This window comes from the organism of the source record quoted next, unplaced genomic scaffold (assembly GCF_019419815.1).
Source record: "Pyrus x bretschneideri cultivar Hongxiangsu unplaced genomic scaffold, Pyrus_bretschneideri_v1 Contig15, whole genome shotgun sequence".
Classification (NCBI taxonomy): Eukaryota; Viridiplantae; Streptophyta; class Magnoliopsida; order Rosales; family Rosaceae; genus Pyrus; species Pyrus x bretschneideri.
The window spans coordinates 5,002,663-5,017,518 of NW_025999446.1; the positions used below are offsets into that span (position 1 = coordinate 5,002,663).

General features: G+C 37.1%; 1 protein-coding gene across 1 annotated transcript; it reads left to right on the forward strand.

Moving 5' to 3' along the window:
- Positions 1-13,300: 13,300 nt before the first annotated feature.
- Positions 13,301-14,182, forward strand: LOC103939595 (cysteine-rich receptor-like protein kinase 26). Its single transcript, XM_048580549.1, has 3 exons — positions 13,301-13,431; positions 13,589-13,739; positions 13,856-14,182. The coding sequence occupies exons 1-3, from the start codon at positions 13,310-13,312 to the stop codon at positions 14,180-14,182; spliced, it is 600 nt and encodes a 199-aa protein (XP_048436506.1). The 5' UTR covers positions 13,301-13,309.
- Positions 14,183-14,856: the final 674 nt, after the last annotated feature.

Consider the following 14,856-nt stretch of genomic DNA (forward strand, 5'->3'; position numbering starts at 1 on the left):
CGTAATCCTAAATTAAAATTGCGTAATCCTAGCCACGTACCGCAATATCTAATTAAGACAATGTTGATCTGTACTTGTCGAAAGCTAGCAAGACACCAAAGAGACAAGAAGAACAAAACTTAATGCATTAGGGGTCAATGAGGATATAAGATCCCAACAACCTCAATGAATGATGGTGTTTGGATACGACGATCTAGAGGAGCTAGAAATGAAATATACACAATCCAGGTTAGCGAAATAAAATCTAGGGTAAATTACACTTTTATACCTCATGTTTGGAGTCTATTTCAATTCCTTACAACATCTTTAAAATATTTCACTTTCATACCTTAGTACTATTTTATTTCAAAATAATATCTCCGTTACATTTTTCATCTATTGATTTGTTAAATGCTAATGTGTCTGCCACATAAATGCCACGTGGCAAATAAAATATATATATATTTTTTTTTAAAACCTGAATTTTCTCAAAAAAAGAAAAAAAAATTGAAAAAAAAAATAAAATTGAAACCAGTGCCTTCCCCCGCACCCCACCCAGCGACCTTAACCCAGAACCCAAAAACGTGCAAGAAGAAGAAGAGGGAGGAAAAAAAAAAAAAAAAGCCCCAGTTCTTCCCACCCGAGCCACCCCTTTCTCCCATCCTCCATCACCCACAAAAATTCCACCTGAGATTAGGTGGATCTATCACAAAACCAATCCAAAAATCATCTCAAACTCAAAGTATTTTCAAAATCCACCCATACTGAAAATCACGAGATCCTGACCCGAGAAGGGCGGGGAAGGGGGGAGGTTGCGCGGCGCCGGGGGTGGGGGTGGGGGACGAACTGGATTTGGGGTTTTTTTTTCCTTCTTCTTTTTCCTACTGCTGCTGCTGCAGGTTTTTTTTTTTTCCTTCTTCCTCCCTCTTCTTCTTCTTGTTTTGGGTTAGGGAAAGGGATGTGGGTCGCTGGGGGGGGGGGGGTGGGGGGAGGGATAATGGTTTTCATTTTTTTTTTTTTTTTTTTGAGAAAATTCAGGTTTTTTAAAAAAAATTAAAAAATTATTTTATTTGCCACGTGGTAGACATTTGGCAGCCACGTGGCATATATGTGGTAGCCACGTCAACATTTAACATATCAATGGATGGAAAATGTAATGGAGGTATTATTTTGAAATAAAATAGTATTTAAGGTATGAAAGTGAAATGTTTTGAAGATATTGTAAGGAATTGAAATAGACCCAAACATTAGGTATGAAAGTGTAATTTACCCTAAAATCTAAGGTAAATATCTTTATTCTTCATGGAATATAGACTTATAGTTGCAGCGCATTTCAGCTGTTAGCAAGGGCATGGCCTACTATTTTATCATATTAATTTATGGTCTTTCTTCAACTTTACTTACACCTGTTGGTTTCTAACAGTTCTAGGCTTGGAGGGCAACTTGGAGTTTCGATTTGCCTCGCTGCCACTTCATATAATATTATACCTGTTGAAAATACTAGTGGGTAATGAATGCCCACAGTATTGAATACCTGCCACAACATTGAAAACGTTGCCAAAGGGTTGAAAACCTTGGCAAAATATTGATATGTGGAGATCATTTGTCAAAGATGTGTGCTTGGAGTTGCTCTATAAATAGAGCACTCCGTATGCTTCGAAGATAGAGCAGAAAAAGAAAGAGAGGAAGAGGAGAAAAGAGAATACATAGAGTTATCTTTGTACTTCTATTATTCCAAATTATAATGAAAGCATCACTGCTGCCCGAGGACGTACTCCAGTCACACTGACTGTAGAGGAACCTCGTAAATTTTGTGTCTTGTTTTATTTATTCCACTGTACACACATAGTCGATTTTACAACACGTTATCAGCACGAAAAGCTCTCATGTTAGTGGAAAGCACAACGCCATAAATCCGATGAAGCACTATCCACCTCTCACCTCCGTCATCTAAAATCTCACAGAATAAAAGGTATGTCCATTTTTCGTCTCTCCCACTGCGCCAGAAGCGCCCCACCGAATTCCGGTGAGAATTGAAATTTACGACCTGAAGTCGTCACGAGATGAGAAAACTCGTACTTGACAACTGGTTTCCAGAGATCCAGAAGAATCTCATCAGACTTGGAAACCCAGATCACGTTGTTTTCAACGAATCTTGAGAACTCCCATGAATACTTGGTTGTTTGAGATGGTGATGGCAAGAATGAATCCACACAGGCCTCCCTCTCTTGTGCCTCTGTCAACCCCACTATCATCTATGTCTCTGTAAGGAAGTTCTTGCTTAACGATGACATGTTCCCTGGGTCATGCAAGAACAACGCCAGTCTCTTGTAGCCTTTTGGATTGAATTGAATTTGGGCAACTTCCATAACTACCCAGCTGGCCCTGCGTTTTGAGACTGGCAGAGACAGAGAAAGAAGAAAAAAAGGGATGTTGACTGCAACATAAGAAAAAAATTATATATATATATATATATAAAGGATTTGAATGGTGCAGAATGGTGCATGACACCATTTAGTCAAAATGATATAAATGGTTTCTGTTGGTGCATGGCACCATGCTACAGAAATAAGAAAAGTAAAGTTTGAATAAGTACTGACAAACGAAAGAAAAATAATAAATAAAAGGAGGTATGATACTTCTTATTATTTATGTGAATTTGTGTTGGTTTAAAACCCTTTCACAAGTTCTATTTACTTTAAAGTAATTTATTTATCATGGACGGTTTTACCGCCTACTGCTTTAAGTTTTGATTTATGTGAATGGTGCTGAATTAAAGCCCTTGTCACAAGCTTTATTTACTTAAATGCAATTTATTCATTATGGCTGAAATTACCGCCTATTGCTTTAATTTATTTATTGTACTTCTTTTTGTTACGATGAGTACATACTGGACCCGAAGTTCCTTGATCAGATCAGAACCTGCAGTTTCTTGATCCTCATCATATAAAAATGATTGGACCTGAGGTTCCATCAAACAAAAAGATCGGGCATAAAGTCCCTTGATCCTCAAGATTAGGACATAAAGTTCCTTGATAAGTATCTTAAGTTTGAAGTGCCGCAGTGCCTCAACTTAATTGCAATAAAAAAGCCATAAGAGTCTCGGTCTGTAAGACTATTAAATAAGGACCAGAAGTTCCTTATGTCCATACTCAAAAATGGTTTAGCAGAAGCATTTATTAAGCGGATGAAATAGATTACCCGCGCTCTGCTCACGAAAATAAAATTGCCCGTTTTTACATGGGTACATGTCATTTTACATGATGCATTATTGATTTGGTTGAGACCTGTTGACAACCATCAATACTTCTCAGTACAACTCGTGTTTGGGAACCAGCCAAACATTATATATTTACGAGTTTTTGGTTATCTATGTGCCTATTGCACTGCCACAACATACTGAAATGAAGCATCATTGCGGATTAGGCATTGATGTTAAACATCATCTATCATTCAATATTTAAAACCCTTGATTGGGGATACATTTACCGCGTGGTTTGCGGACTGTCATTTTGATAAGACAGTTTTCCTGCCGTTAGGGGGAGAAAATAACTTTGTTTCAGAAGAACGATGAGCAAATATCATTCCAGAAGAATGATGAGAAAAAACCGTTCCAGAAGAACGAAGAGAATTTGTCGTATTTTGATTCATGAAGCAATCAATATACAAAACAAAGTGAGAATAATTGAATGATGCAACGATATGCAAATCAAATGCCAGATGCATTTAATGATGCAACGAAAATGATAAAATCACATATACTTGCTGCAAGTGTGCCTACAAGAATTAATGTCCCTATTGAACAAAATAATATGGCAGCAAATGATTTATCTGTTGCACGCCTGAAGCGTGGCAGATCCTCAGACTCAAAAGGTTCAGTCCTTCGAAAGAAGAAGAATATGGCACTACTGAACTATTGCATAACTGTCACATGCCAAACGCATAACAGTTGCCGCAAGGATACTTGTCCCGAAAAGGTTAATCCGCGGATATGGGAATATTGATGTCTCATGCATGAAGCATGACAGACGTATAAGTTCCAATGACTTAACTCCCGAAGTGGAGATTAAAAATCCAAGCTCTATAACGCTCAAGAGGAGGTTATGATCTGTATTCTCTAAACTATAACTATCCTGGAAGAGATAGTGTAATGCCCTTGAAGAGGCAATGGATATCCCAAAAGAAATGAAAAGTTTTTATGCATGCGCATGCACATGAGAATATGGGATCAAAAAATTGATGATAACCAATGGTAATTTTGGTTCTTACAAGTAGCTACTAAATTCATCAATGAGCTGTGGTGATATTGAGTCCCGTTCTTTTTCCATCAACGAAATTATGGGCCAAAATGGAAATAGGCAATTCCATTACAATTTTGTAAGAACGTGGAAAAATAGACTTATATACTTGGATACAATACAAATAGCCAAAAGATGTTGAACCTAGAAGGTTACATATGGGCATTTGTAATACTGTGAAATACACTCACATGATATGACACAAGGTTGTAAAGGAGTTCATATGAATGGAGAATTATATACAAAGGGTTATGAGTCGCCCACATCATATCTCCATGAGTAAATCCCTCAAATATACATGGAAGCGAATTGCTCTGTATAAATTCTAAAGGAAAATGTGTCATGAAATGTAGAAAATCCCTGAAGGATTCAAATTGCTTGAAGAAAACCCCATAAGGGTAAAGCATAAAATATGTACTCAATACCAATGGATGGTATAAATTGCCTTAGTGAGTATTTTCATTATGGTATTGTTGCAACATACTAAAATCTCTTGCAAGAGTTGATGATATTAAATTGGGACTCCTGAAGAGTCAAGAAAGATTATAAAGTGTTGAGAGAAATATTGTCTCGAACTGCAGAATCGAACAATATGCCAACACGAATCTTATCCATGATGTTTATGACATTAAAGAATCATATGGATTGAAGATTATGAGTTGAATACTCAAATGATTTCGACACTAAGAATAATCATTTATCTTCGCAAGAGTAAAGATAAATTGATATTTGGTCCAGAAGTACCACATCTTAGTGAAATATATGCTTTATTGTATTTAACACAATACACTGAATGAAATAAAGCTTATATATTAATATCTTCGAGAAATTACATACACATGAGTTAAAACAAACAAACAGAAGGGAACCTTCACAAAGGTTACTCATGTGAAGCCTCAGTACTCGGAAGTACCCCAGAAGGGGAAAACACCAGAAGTTGATTATTTGGAGTCTCAATACTTGGTGGAACTCCAGACAGCTAAGACAATGGATGTCTTTGGAATAAAGACTCGAACCCCCGATTGTCATTTTGAGTCCGACCTTCAGATTCCAGTAGCTGATCGAGCTTTCTTTTCATGCTCGTAGAGTAATTATTTGAAAGCATGTGTAACACTCTATTCTCATGCTTGAGCCCTCTAATCTCTTGTTTAAGATTTGCCACCTCAGCCATTAATGATTCAACTTGGTGAGTTCGAGCAAGTAGGCGCTGTCCCATATTGGATACAGAGCCCGCACATTGAACACTGAGAGCCAACGAGTCTTGAACGGCCGCCTCATCAGACCGGTTTGAAAGGATTCTGTTGTCCTTTGGAGTGAGAAGATTTCTGGCTACCACTGTAGCAGTTATGTTATTCTTCATCACAGAGTCCCCAACCGTAAGAGGACCATTAGAAGTTGAGAAGGACGGGCGCCATATGTTATCCTGACGCTGCTCGTCTGTATCAATCCTGAGACTCAAATCTAAACAAATGTTAGATGGGCAAGCCATTTTCAGAAATGATGAAGGAAGTTAGATAAAATCTCAGAAGTGCAAGAAAGGGAAATTTCTGCAGGCAACAATTTTTTGAGTGTTACTGAACAAAATTGATATCTCTATAAAAGGAGGGACAACAGGAGCACTTATTCAAAAATTGAAGAGACACCGATTTTCGAATCTCAAAAGCTGGATTTCCCTGTATGACGTCTGTCAACATTTCTCAGACGCAATCTCAGCTCTTGGATATCACGTGCAACTTTGTCAAAGATTTCTGATAAAGTTGAAAACGCGTGAATCTTACTGTTCTAATTACACCACAGTTGCTGACAAGAGTAAAGGCACAGCTTTACTACCTGCTATTGGAAAATCAATATATATGTCAACCTTTGTCCTCCACGGCAAGGCAGAACTGAAAAATATCTAACTCTTCCTCATCTCCGAGAATGCATCTTTCACAAAGTATCTCGAAATACTCAGTTTTCTTCCTCTCTGAGAATACCTCTACAAACAAGTCACACCAGAGCAAGAGTATCTCATATCATCAGGGACGAGAGCAAGAGTATCTCATATCATGCAATCTCCCTGTCCTTTCCTTTGTCCTTGTTCTTACCTGCCAAGACAAGGATAAAGAAAGCAATATGTCGGAACCTCCACTCAAACTTGCGCTGCCACCAAGAAGTGATGGTCCATTCAAATACAAGGTTTGCATTCCACTCCTGTATCAGATGACAAATACTACAAGAGAAGATGCCAAACCTGCATAAGGAAAATATCACTTCTGCAAGGAGAGCAAGTAAGGCAAGTGAAAATGATACATTGAAGCATGTGGAGACAAGCACAACAAACACATTTCAGTTCATCCCCGACAAAGTCTAAGATCATTTGTCACATGAAGCTCCTCATGATCCAATTTCATTCAAGATCAAGTGTAGACGGCCTTTGAAGAAATCACAAGTCCGATTCAAGATCAAGTGTCCACCACCCTTGAATCAAATTCAGCTCCAGATAAAATAGGTAAATTCAGACCTTTGGAGGAAGTCTAGCTGAAAGGCCCTCCAACCCAGTTCAAGAACAAGTCTGTGGAAAGTTAACAACAAGTGAAACACTTCATTCGGCAACTATCACCGCTAAAAGACTAAAGCAGCAGGATCAATGATCAGCTTAAATAATTTGAAATCAGGGGGAGATACTCATCAAGGGGGAGCATCCAAAATAGATCAAGATCTTAACGAGGCAACTCATGTTGATATGTGGGCATCCAAGGGGGAGTGTTGAAAATACTAGTGGGTAATGAATGCCCACAGTATTGAATACCTGCCACAACATTGAAAACGTTGCCAAAGGGTTGAAAACCTTGGCAAAATATTGATATGTGGAGATCATTTGTCAAAGATGTGTGCTTGGAGTTGCTCTATAAATAGAGCACTCCGTATGCTTCGAAGATAGAGCAGAAAAAGAAAGAGAGGAAGAGGAGAAAAGAGAATACATAGAGTTATCTTTGTACTTCTATTATTCCAAATTATAATGAAAGCATCACTGCTGCCCGAGGACGTACTCCAGTCACACTGACTGTAGAGGAACCTCGTAAATTTTGTGTCTTGTTTTATTTATTCCACTGTACACACATAGTCGATTTTACAACAATACCTAATTCTCCAAAAATGGCGACAATTTGCTGACATGATGTGCTATTCATACATTTTTATTTTTATTTTTCACACTTTTTTAAACTTTCGATTATTAGATCAGATAAATTGAAGAAGATTAAAGGATAAAAACTAACAAGGAATGTGTAAAAAGTAAAAAAAAAAAAAATGTGTAGATAGCACACCCTTTTGCTGACCTAAATGCGAATCCATATAAATATTATTAGTTCTTTAAGTTCGACCTAATCTTGTGGCCAAAAGAAGGTTCAACCAAGATAAATTAATGATTACATAATCCAAATTACTCAAGGCTGGTTAATGAAAATCTAATCTCGATTTGACTTTTTATAAACCTTAATCTAATTATATAGAAACATCTTCTACATAGTTTAGAAACGAAATGCATTGGATGTTCCTGTAAAGTTAGATTTTTCTGTACAAATTATGATGACAATAAAAAATCTATAGTATTAGAATTACTCTCATGACACTCGCCTTTCTGGTTCAAGAACTTGCTTGAATAGTTTATAATTTGATATGTGAATAGCTAATAGCTTTTATGTTCAAAATTATGTTATTTCATGACATGGCACGCCAGATATATTGTCTTTAGACAACGTGCTGTGCTTGAATGAAATTATTCTATCAGATCAATAGATCGAACGAACAATGTAATTGCCATTTAAAGTCATGAGTATTGTTAAGGATTGGTCCTAGACAGTAATAGTATAAAGTTCTGAAATTGACTATAATACTTACATATATTTAATACAATCATTAGTTAATGGTCATATATAATACATGTGAATATATGTATATAATGCAATCCCTATCTGACAGTTGAGATGACGATTGTATTAAACATATGTAAATATATATTGTAACCAAATCCCAATATTCTAACAACATTGACATATAAACTTTGTGGATTATACCGTTTAGTTACATATAAAAAAGACCTAAGTTTAAAAAATAATCTAGAATGTATACAAATATATAAATATGGAGACAGATTTGTGACACCACTTTTTTTTACATAACTGTTGACACATTTTGTGGTCCAATCTGTAATGTAGTTTAATGATCCTATCAACCTATCTTTTAGAACATCATTTATAGACCATCCCTACAAAAAATTAGATAAATCTAAAACCATTAAGATATTCATTTGTGGTGAAGAAAATGGACATTTACGGTTCTACAAAAAAATCATAAACCCTTAATCTAACGGTAATATGTGTAAAAAAAGTAATGTCACGGATCTGTCCCTTGAAAAAATTTGTACATTTTTTTTTTATGTTATCTTGTATTTTGTGAAAGAACAGATATTGCAAATATTGAGTTTATAAGTCGTCAATCAAAGAATTTCAATAACTAGCTGTGTTAAGAGAATTATAAGCGTATTATATATATATATATATATATATATATATATATATATATATATATATATTATGTAACTGGATAATCAAGCTAGGTTAGCTATACGTGTTGCCACTTGCCACCATGTCATGTTGCATTTCAAAGCTCTCGATGACAACCCGTACGTACCATGCATACAGTAATACACGAACTTATAAAACTAGCTACCCTGGAATAGATGGTCCCGGTACAAAGTTCAGAGACCTTCCTTGTTAAACCATACAATGACTATCTCTGTCTTTGGAGCATAAAATCTCGAGCAATTTACAGGTCCCCCCACCGTACCACTCTCTCTGCTTCGCAGTCGGGGTTAGCAGCAAAGAATGCCGACCACGATCAACGAGCCCCATACTATACAGCTTTGAAACTTCAACGTTATAAGTTGATCATTTTTAGGACCAGTTCATGATCATCAGCTCTCTCGATATGTATCATTCAATTTCTGGACAGCTCTCCTTCATGACTATATGGAGTTAATTAAGTAATTAACTTCCGGGGAAGTAAAGTTGTTTTCATAGGAACTTGCCTTCCCTTCACATGTCCCAATCCTCACGAAGGGAACCGTCTATTAGTCGATGAGAGGCACTTTTCCAATTTCCATGGATATTAAGATTATTTTGATAAGATTATTGAATTATGTATTGAATAAGAATATCATGTCTCATGGAAGCTCATTCCAATCAGCTATATTTTGAGTCTTGTTTTCATTTGTTTATATGCATGTTAGGATTCAAGCATTTATCTTCATATTGATAACAGTCTTCGAATTATGCAGAAAATCAAAGCATTGCAGAAAAGGAGCTTTAAGCAGTAGAGAGAAAACAGAGAAATGAATGTAAAAACTAGAACAAAAAACACTTTGCACAACGTAGGTCCTTCGTCGCGCAAAGTTAAAAAACTATCGTGCGAACATTAGCGCAACGAACCTTTGTCGTGCGCCAACCGTCGTGCCAATGCAGTAACAAAAGGGTTTGCGGGACGAAGAAGTAACCTACATCGCACAGAGAGACTTTGTGCGACGCACCTCCTACGTCGTGCAAAGCCAAAGTGGGGTGCATCGTGCAAACTGGCTTTGCACGACGTAGGGATGCATCATGCAAAGTCTCTTTGCACGACGTAAGAAGTGCGTCGCGCAAACCCTTTTTTTTTTATTTTTTTTTTATTTTTTTTATTTTGGTCAAAAATATATATATTTTTTAATTTTTGATAAATATTGTAATTAAATTCTAAACAATAATTAATTAACCAAGCAAAAGTACTTAATTATAAAATATATGAAAATGTACATACAAGATGTCCGAACAAAAATGAAAAAACTACAAGTAGTCTTCTAGGTTTGATACATCAGGCTAATGGGTATCGGTAGGGCAAGGTGGCTCTGAGGTCGAAGGTGGAGCAGGATGAAGTGCTGGTAGCGAGACTTGGAGGCCGGACATCTGTATGGCTCATACAAGGTCTCTTGCCCTGGGCCCTTATCTGCACCCTCATCTGCTCACCCTGTGCCCTTATCTGCTTTTCCTGGATCGCAAGCTCACCGTCCTGGCATAGTTCCTCATCTCCTCGCCCTGGGCCTTTATCTGCACCCTCATCTGCTCGTCCTGTGCCCTTATCTGCTTTTCCTGGACCGCAAGCTGACCCCTTAGGGTTGTCACTTCCTCCTTCGACCTCTGCTGTGTTCGATTTGGAAGAAGGGGCATTCATCTCATGAACCCACGCTTTCCCCATACATCGAACAACCTTGCCATGACGACGACCGAAGTTCTGATCCAGGACATCAGTCATGATCTAAAAACCTACATCCTCAGGTACCGTGATTTCCTTGATCGGGGTCTTCGGGGAAAGCTGGGATGTTGCTTCTTGGAGAACAGCAGTACTCTTTTCCACCATAGCAGCCTGTAATAATAAAGAAAAAACATATAATGTTTAATAACAAAATATAAATAATATTTGAACGATTAATACATATAAGAATAATAATAATTACATGTACTTACATGAAGCTGCTCAGTGGTCTCATTACCAGGTCGAATGTAAACATCCTTGAACATGTCAATCTCTGGGAACTTAGAACCCTCCTGAAGAAAAAAAACATTAAGAAAATTTTATTAATCAATAATAATAAAAAAATTGAATAAAATTTCTAAGTTAATATACTTTTACTTGACATCGTGCCTCAAGCCTATACGAAAAGGGCATCGAACAGGAATGGTGGAGAAGTTTCTTGCCAGCAACATATTTCTTCTGTTAAACACACAATATACATGTTAGTGCTACTATTTGAAATAAATTTATAAAAAAAAGCTTAAAAAAATAAGTAAAACAATAATAAATTATTATTAAAATATTATGTACATACCACAAAATTTGGGTCCGTAAAATGTTTGTAGAGCCACTCCTAATCCTTCGGTCGGTCCTGCAACTCGCTTGGAACATGTAGGCGAGCAATCTCCAAATCATCCCATCGCTTAAAATACGTGTGAAAATTGTTCTTCCATTGTTTGTACCAGGTTGCTAAGGTCTCCTCTAAGTAGGCGATGGTCTCGGGGGATCTGTCCTGAAGATCATAAATGACCCACGAATATGAAAAACAATAAAATAATAGTAAGAAATTTAATAATATTAAGATAATATATTTTGGTTTTTAATATTTGTAAACAAAATTAAAAAAATGATAAAGGCTAAAAATTAATATACTAACCGACAACTTGTCTCACACCAGTTTCTTCATCTCCTCCGGAATTTCTGCCCAAGACTCCCACTGAAAAGGACAATTTTGTCGAATAACAACACCATAGCTATTAGCGATGTTGCTGTGCTGCTGTGAGGTAACGGCTCCATGATGTCGCGGGTCATGCGCAATCTTCATCTTGAAGGTGCTTGATGTACGTTTTGTGCCTGCTTCAGCATTCGACTAGGGCCCCTGGTGTTTTTTTTAGCTGGCCAAAAATACTTAAATGGTGAAAACCCTAAGCTTAAATTTGTACAAAAAATTCGACACAACCTCCTCTAATAGTATAGCATTTCTCAAAACCTTAAAACAGTAAAATAACAGTAATTCATAACCCGCAACACATTTTCACAATCCAACAAATTTTCCCCAGCATAAAAATATTAGGTTTAAAATGAAAAAAAAAAAATACAATGTAGTGAGAATTAGAAAAAACTACATAGCTGGGAGGCCTCATCCTTGACTCTGGATGCCGAGGAAGTGTGATCAGAAGGCTCCGGCTCGCAGCAAAGTCGGTGAGGCCGCTGTGCATTGAGCGGCTGAACCAACACTGATAATGTCGATGAGACGGGCACCTTGGACGCCGTAGAAGTAGCCTCATTAAGGGGTGTAGGCTCCCCAATCAATGGAGCACTCACGGCTGGAGCAGTAGATGGTGATAATGCAGGAGGCGTATTGGTCACAATACGATGATGAGTGATCAATTGCGACATCTATACACTTTTTGAACCATAAAAATATAACATTAGAAACTAATCCTTGCATTTGAAACTAGAACAAAAAAGTAAAGAAAACTGAACAAATAAACCATGTGTGAAAAAAGCAAAGAAAACTGAACAAACATTAACCGAAGATTAAAAAGTGTAATGAATCCAAGGCAGCACGATTGATTAAAAAGAGTCAAACCTAAACCAAGAGACCTATCCTAATCTGTCAAACCCCCAACCCAACTTTCTATAATTTGATTTCCCAGGCTTAGTGTGTTTAATCACAACAATTACTAATCAAAGGCAACACGGTGGCCTGTTTTTTTTACTACGTATAATTCGATCTCCCAGGCTACGGCTTTTACAATTCCTCCCTCGGCGAAAACAACGACAGAGTTTATGCAATCGGGCTCTGTCGAGGAGATATTAGAAAGGAAACTTGCGGTACCTGCCTTTCTGACATTGCGAACGGTCTCACGAATAATTGTCCTAATCAGAAGGAGGCAATTAGATGGTTACCCAATTGTATGTTACGCTACTCAAACCGCTCCATATATGGCATAATGGAAATTAGTCCGGCTTACTATGCTTGGAATGTATACAATGTATCCACGGGCTTTGATGCATTCAATCAAGAGCTTTCTCGCTTATTTAATGGACTAGGAGGCAAAGCAGCAACGAGTGGTGATCTTCGGAAGTTTGCATCAGGAAACGCAACCATTCCAAGTGCTAATATAACAATATATGGTCTTGCTCAGTGCACCCCAGATTTGTCCGAGCAAAGTTGTATTGATTGCTTAGAGTATGCTTCGGGAGGTCTTGGATCATGTTGTAATGGATCACCTGGTGTGAGAGCTGTGACCCCAAGTTGTAGCTTGAGGTATGAAATTTTCCCCTTTGTTGGAGATACAAATGGGGCACCACCACCATCCCCACCATTGGCAACACCACCGGCCAATACTGCGATTCCAGCAGGTATTATGAAACACCACCATTGGGCGAGGACTCCTTTACCTAAATGAAGATTCTCGTCTTGAATAATTCATCGTGATATGAAAGCAAGTAACATTTTTTTAGATAGAGAAATGCAACCCAAAATTGCAGATTTTGGAATGGCAAGACTGTTTGATCTTGATCAAACACAAGGTGCTACCAGTCGAGTTGTAGGGACGTAGTAAGTACTAGCAGATCTTGTGTGGCTTATAATCTCAAAGCTCATGTCATTTAACAATTCAAGTAAATTAAGAACACACAACAATATAATTTGGGCATGACCATGACAAGTTTCAAATATAATAAAAAATGTTAAACTTGCTTTTGTTGATATGCAGTGGTTATATGGCACCTGAATATGTAATGCACGGACACTTTTCTGTTAAGTCGGATGTGTACAGCTTTGGTGTGTTAGTTTTGGAGATAATTACTGGACAGAAAAATAGTTCTTTCCGTCCTGGTGGGAACGTGGAGGACCTTCTAAGTTATGTAAGTAACACAAAGAGTTGGGCTATACATATCCCTGCAACTTATTCAGATTATACTAACGAATGAAAGGTCCTATCTGACTTTGTTAATTCCTAACTACTCACAAACTTATGCAGGCCTGGAAAAGTTGGAAGGAGGACACAGCTTCAAATTTAATAGATCCCATATCGAAGAGTGGTTCAATACCAGAAATAATGAGATGCATCCACATAGGATTGTTATGTGTGCAACCAAATATAGCTGATAGGCCAACCATGGCTACAGTTATTCTCATGCTTACTAGCTACTCTCTGGATCTTCCAGTACCCTCACAACCAGCATTTTATATGGATGGTGGCATTGAATCCTCATCTGATACGTCTTTGGGATGGAAGGATAATTCTGGTGTGACAAGATTAGATCTGTCTAAAAGAAACTCTGTAGAATATCTGCTACATGGATAGCTTCGATTCCAAGTTACAACTTCACTAGTTGATCGATGATGCTATGAAATGTTTATGTTGTTGTTATGTAAATGTGATTCCTTGTTTAGGTATACAGTTTCTGACTAATCTTAAGTGATTGGGGTGAATTGGCCTTTCTTTTTTATTACTCAAGCGATAGTCTACATTAAATTAAAGCTTATTTTTAAAGGAAAACTAATGAAAATAACTTTAAAACTTTAAGTTTTAATAATAAAGACAAAATAAATTGTAAAGTGAATAGTACCAGGATTGACTTTTTAATGTAAAAATATGGTTTTTCGTTAAAGTGAACAGTACCGTGGGTTTTTCGTTAAAACTCCCTATTTTTAACTACGCCCCTTGAAACTCGATTTTGGTCTTACCTTACCTCTATAACCCAAGAGTCACAACTTTACTCACTGAAACTCAAAATTTGTTCCACTTTGACTTGTGTATTCTCTTTTTCCGCTGAAATTCAAAAGTCATCCAGTGGATCATATGTGAGATCCACCGCCCAATAAGACTATATTAAATGTGTCAATGAATTTGATTATAAAGTGAATCTTTTACAAGAAGAAATTATGAAGTGGATTTTTTTGGGTTGTTGTGCTCAAGTTGCAGAGATTAGGAAAAATAAATAAATAAATTGATTAGCCTAATACACCAAATTAAAC

Excerpts from the sequence above, each read along its gene's own strand:
- LOC103939595 (XM_048580549.1), top strand. The coding sequence starts at position 13,310 with ATGAAAGCAAGTAACATTTTTTTAGATAGAGAAATGCAACCCAAAATT. Across the intron at positions 13,432-13,588 it reads AGTCGAGTTGTAGGGACGTA|TGGTTATATGGCACCTGAAT; the intron begins GTAAGTACTAGC and ends GTTGATATGCAG. Across the intron at positions 13,740-13,855 it reads TGGAGGACCTTCTAAGTTAT|GCCTGGAAAAGTTGGAAGGA; the intron begins GTAAGTAACACA and ends AAACTTATGCAG.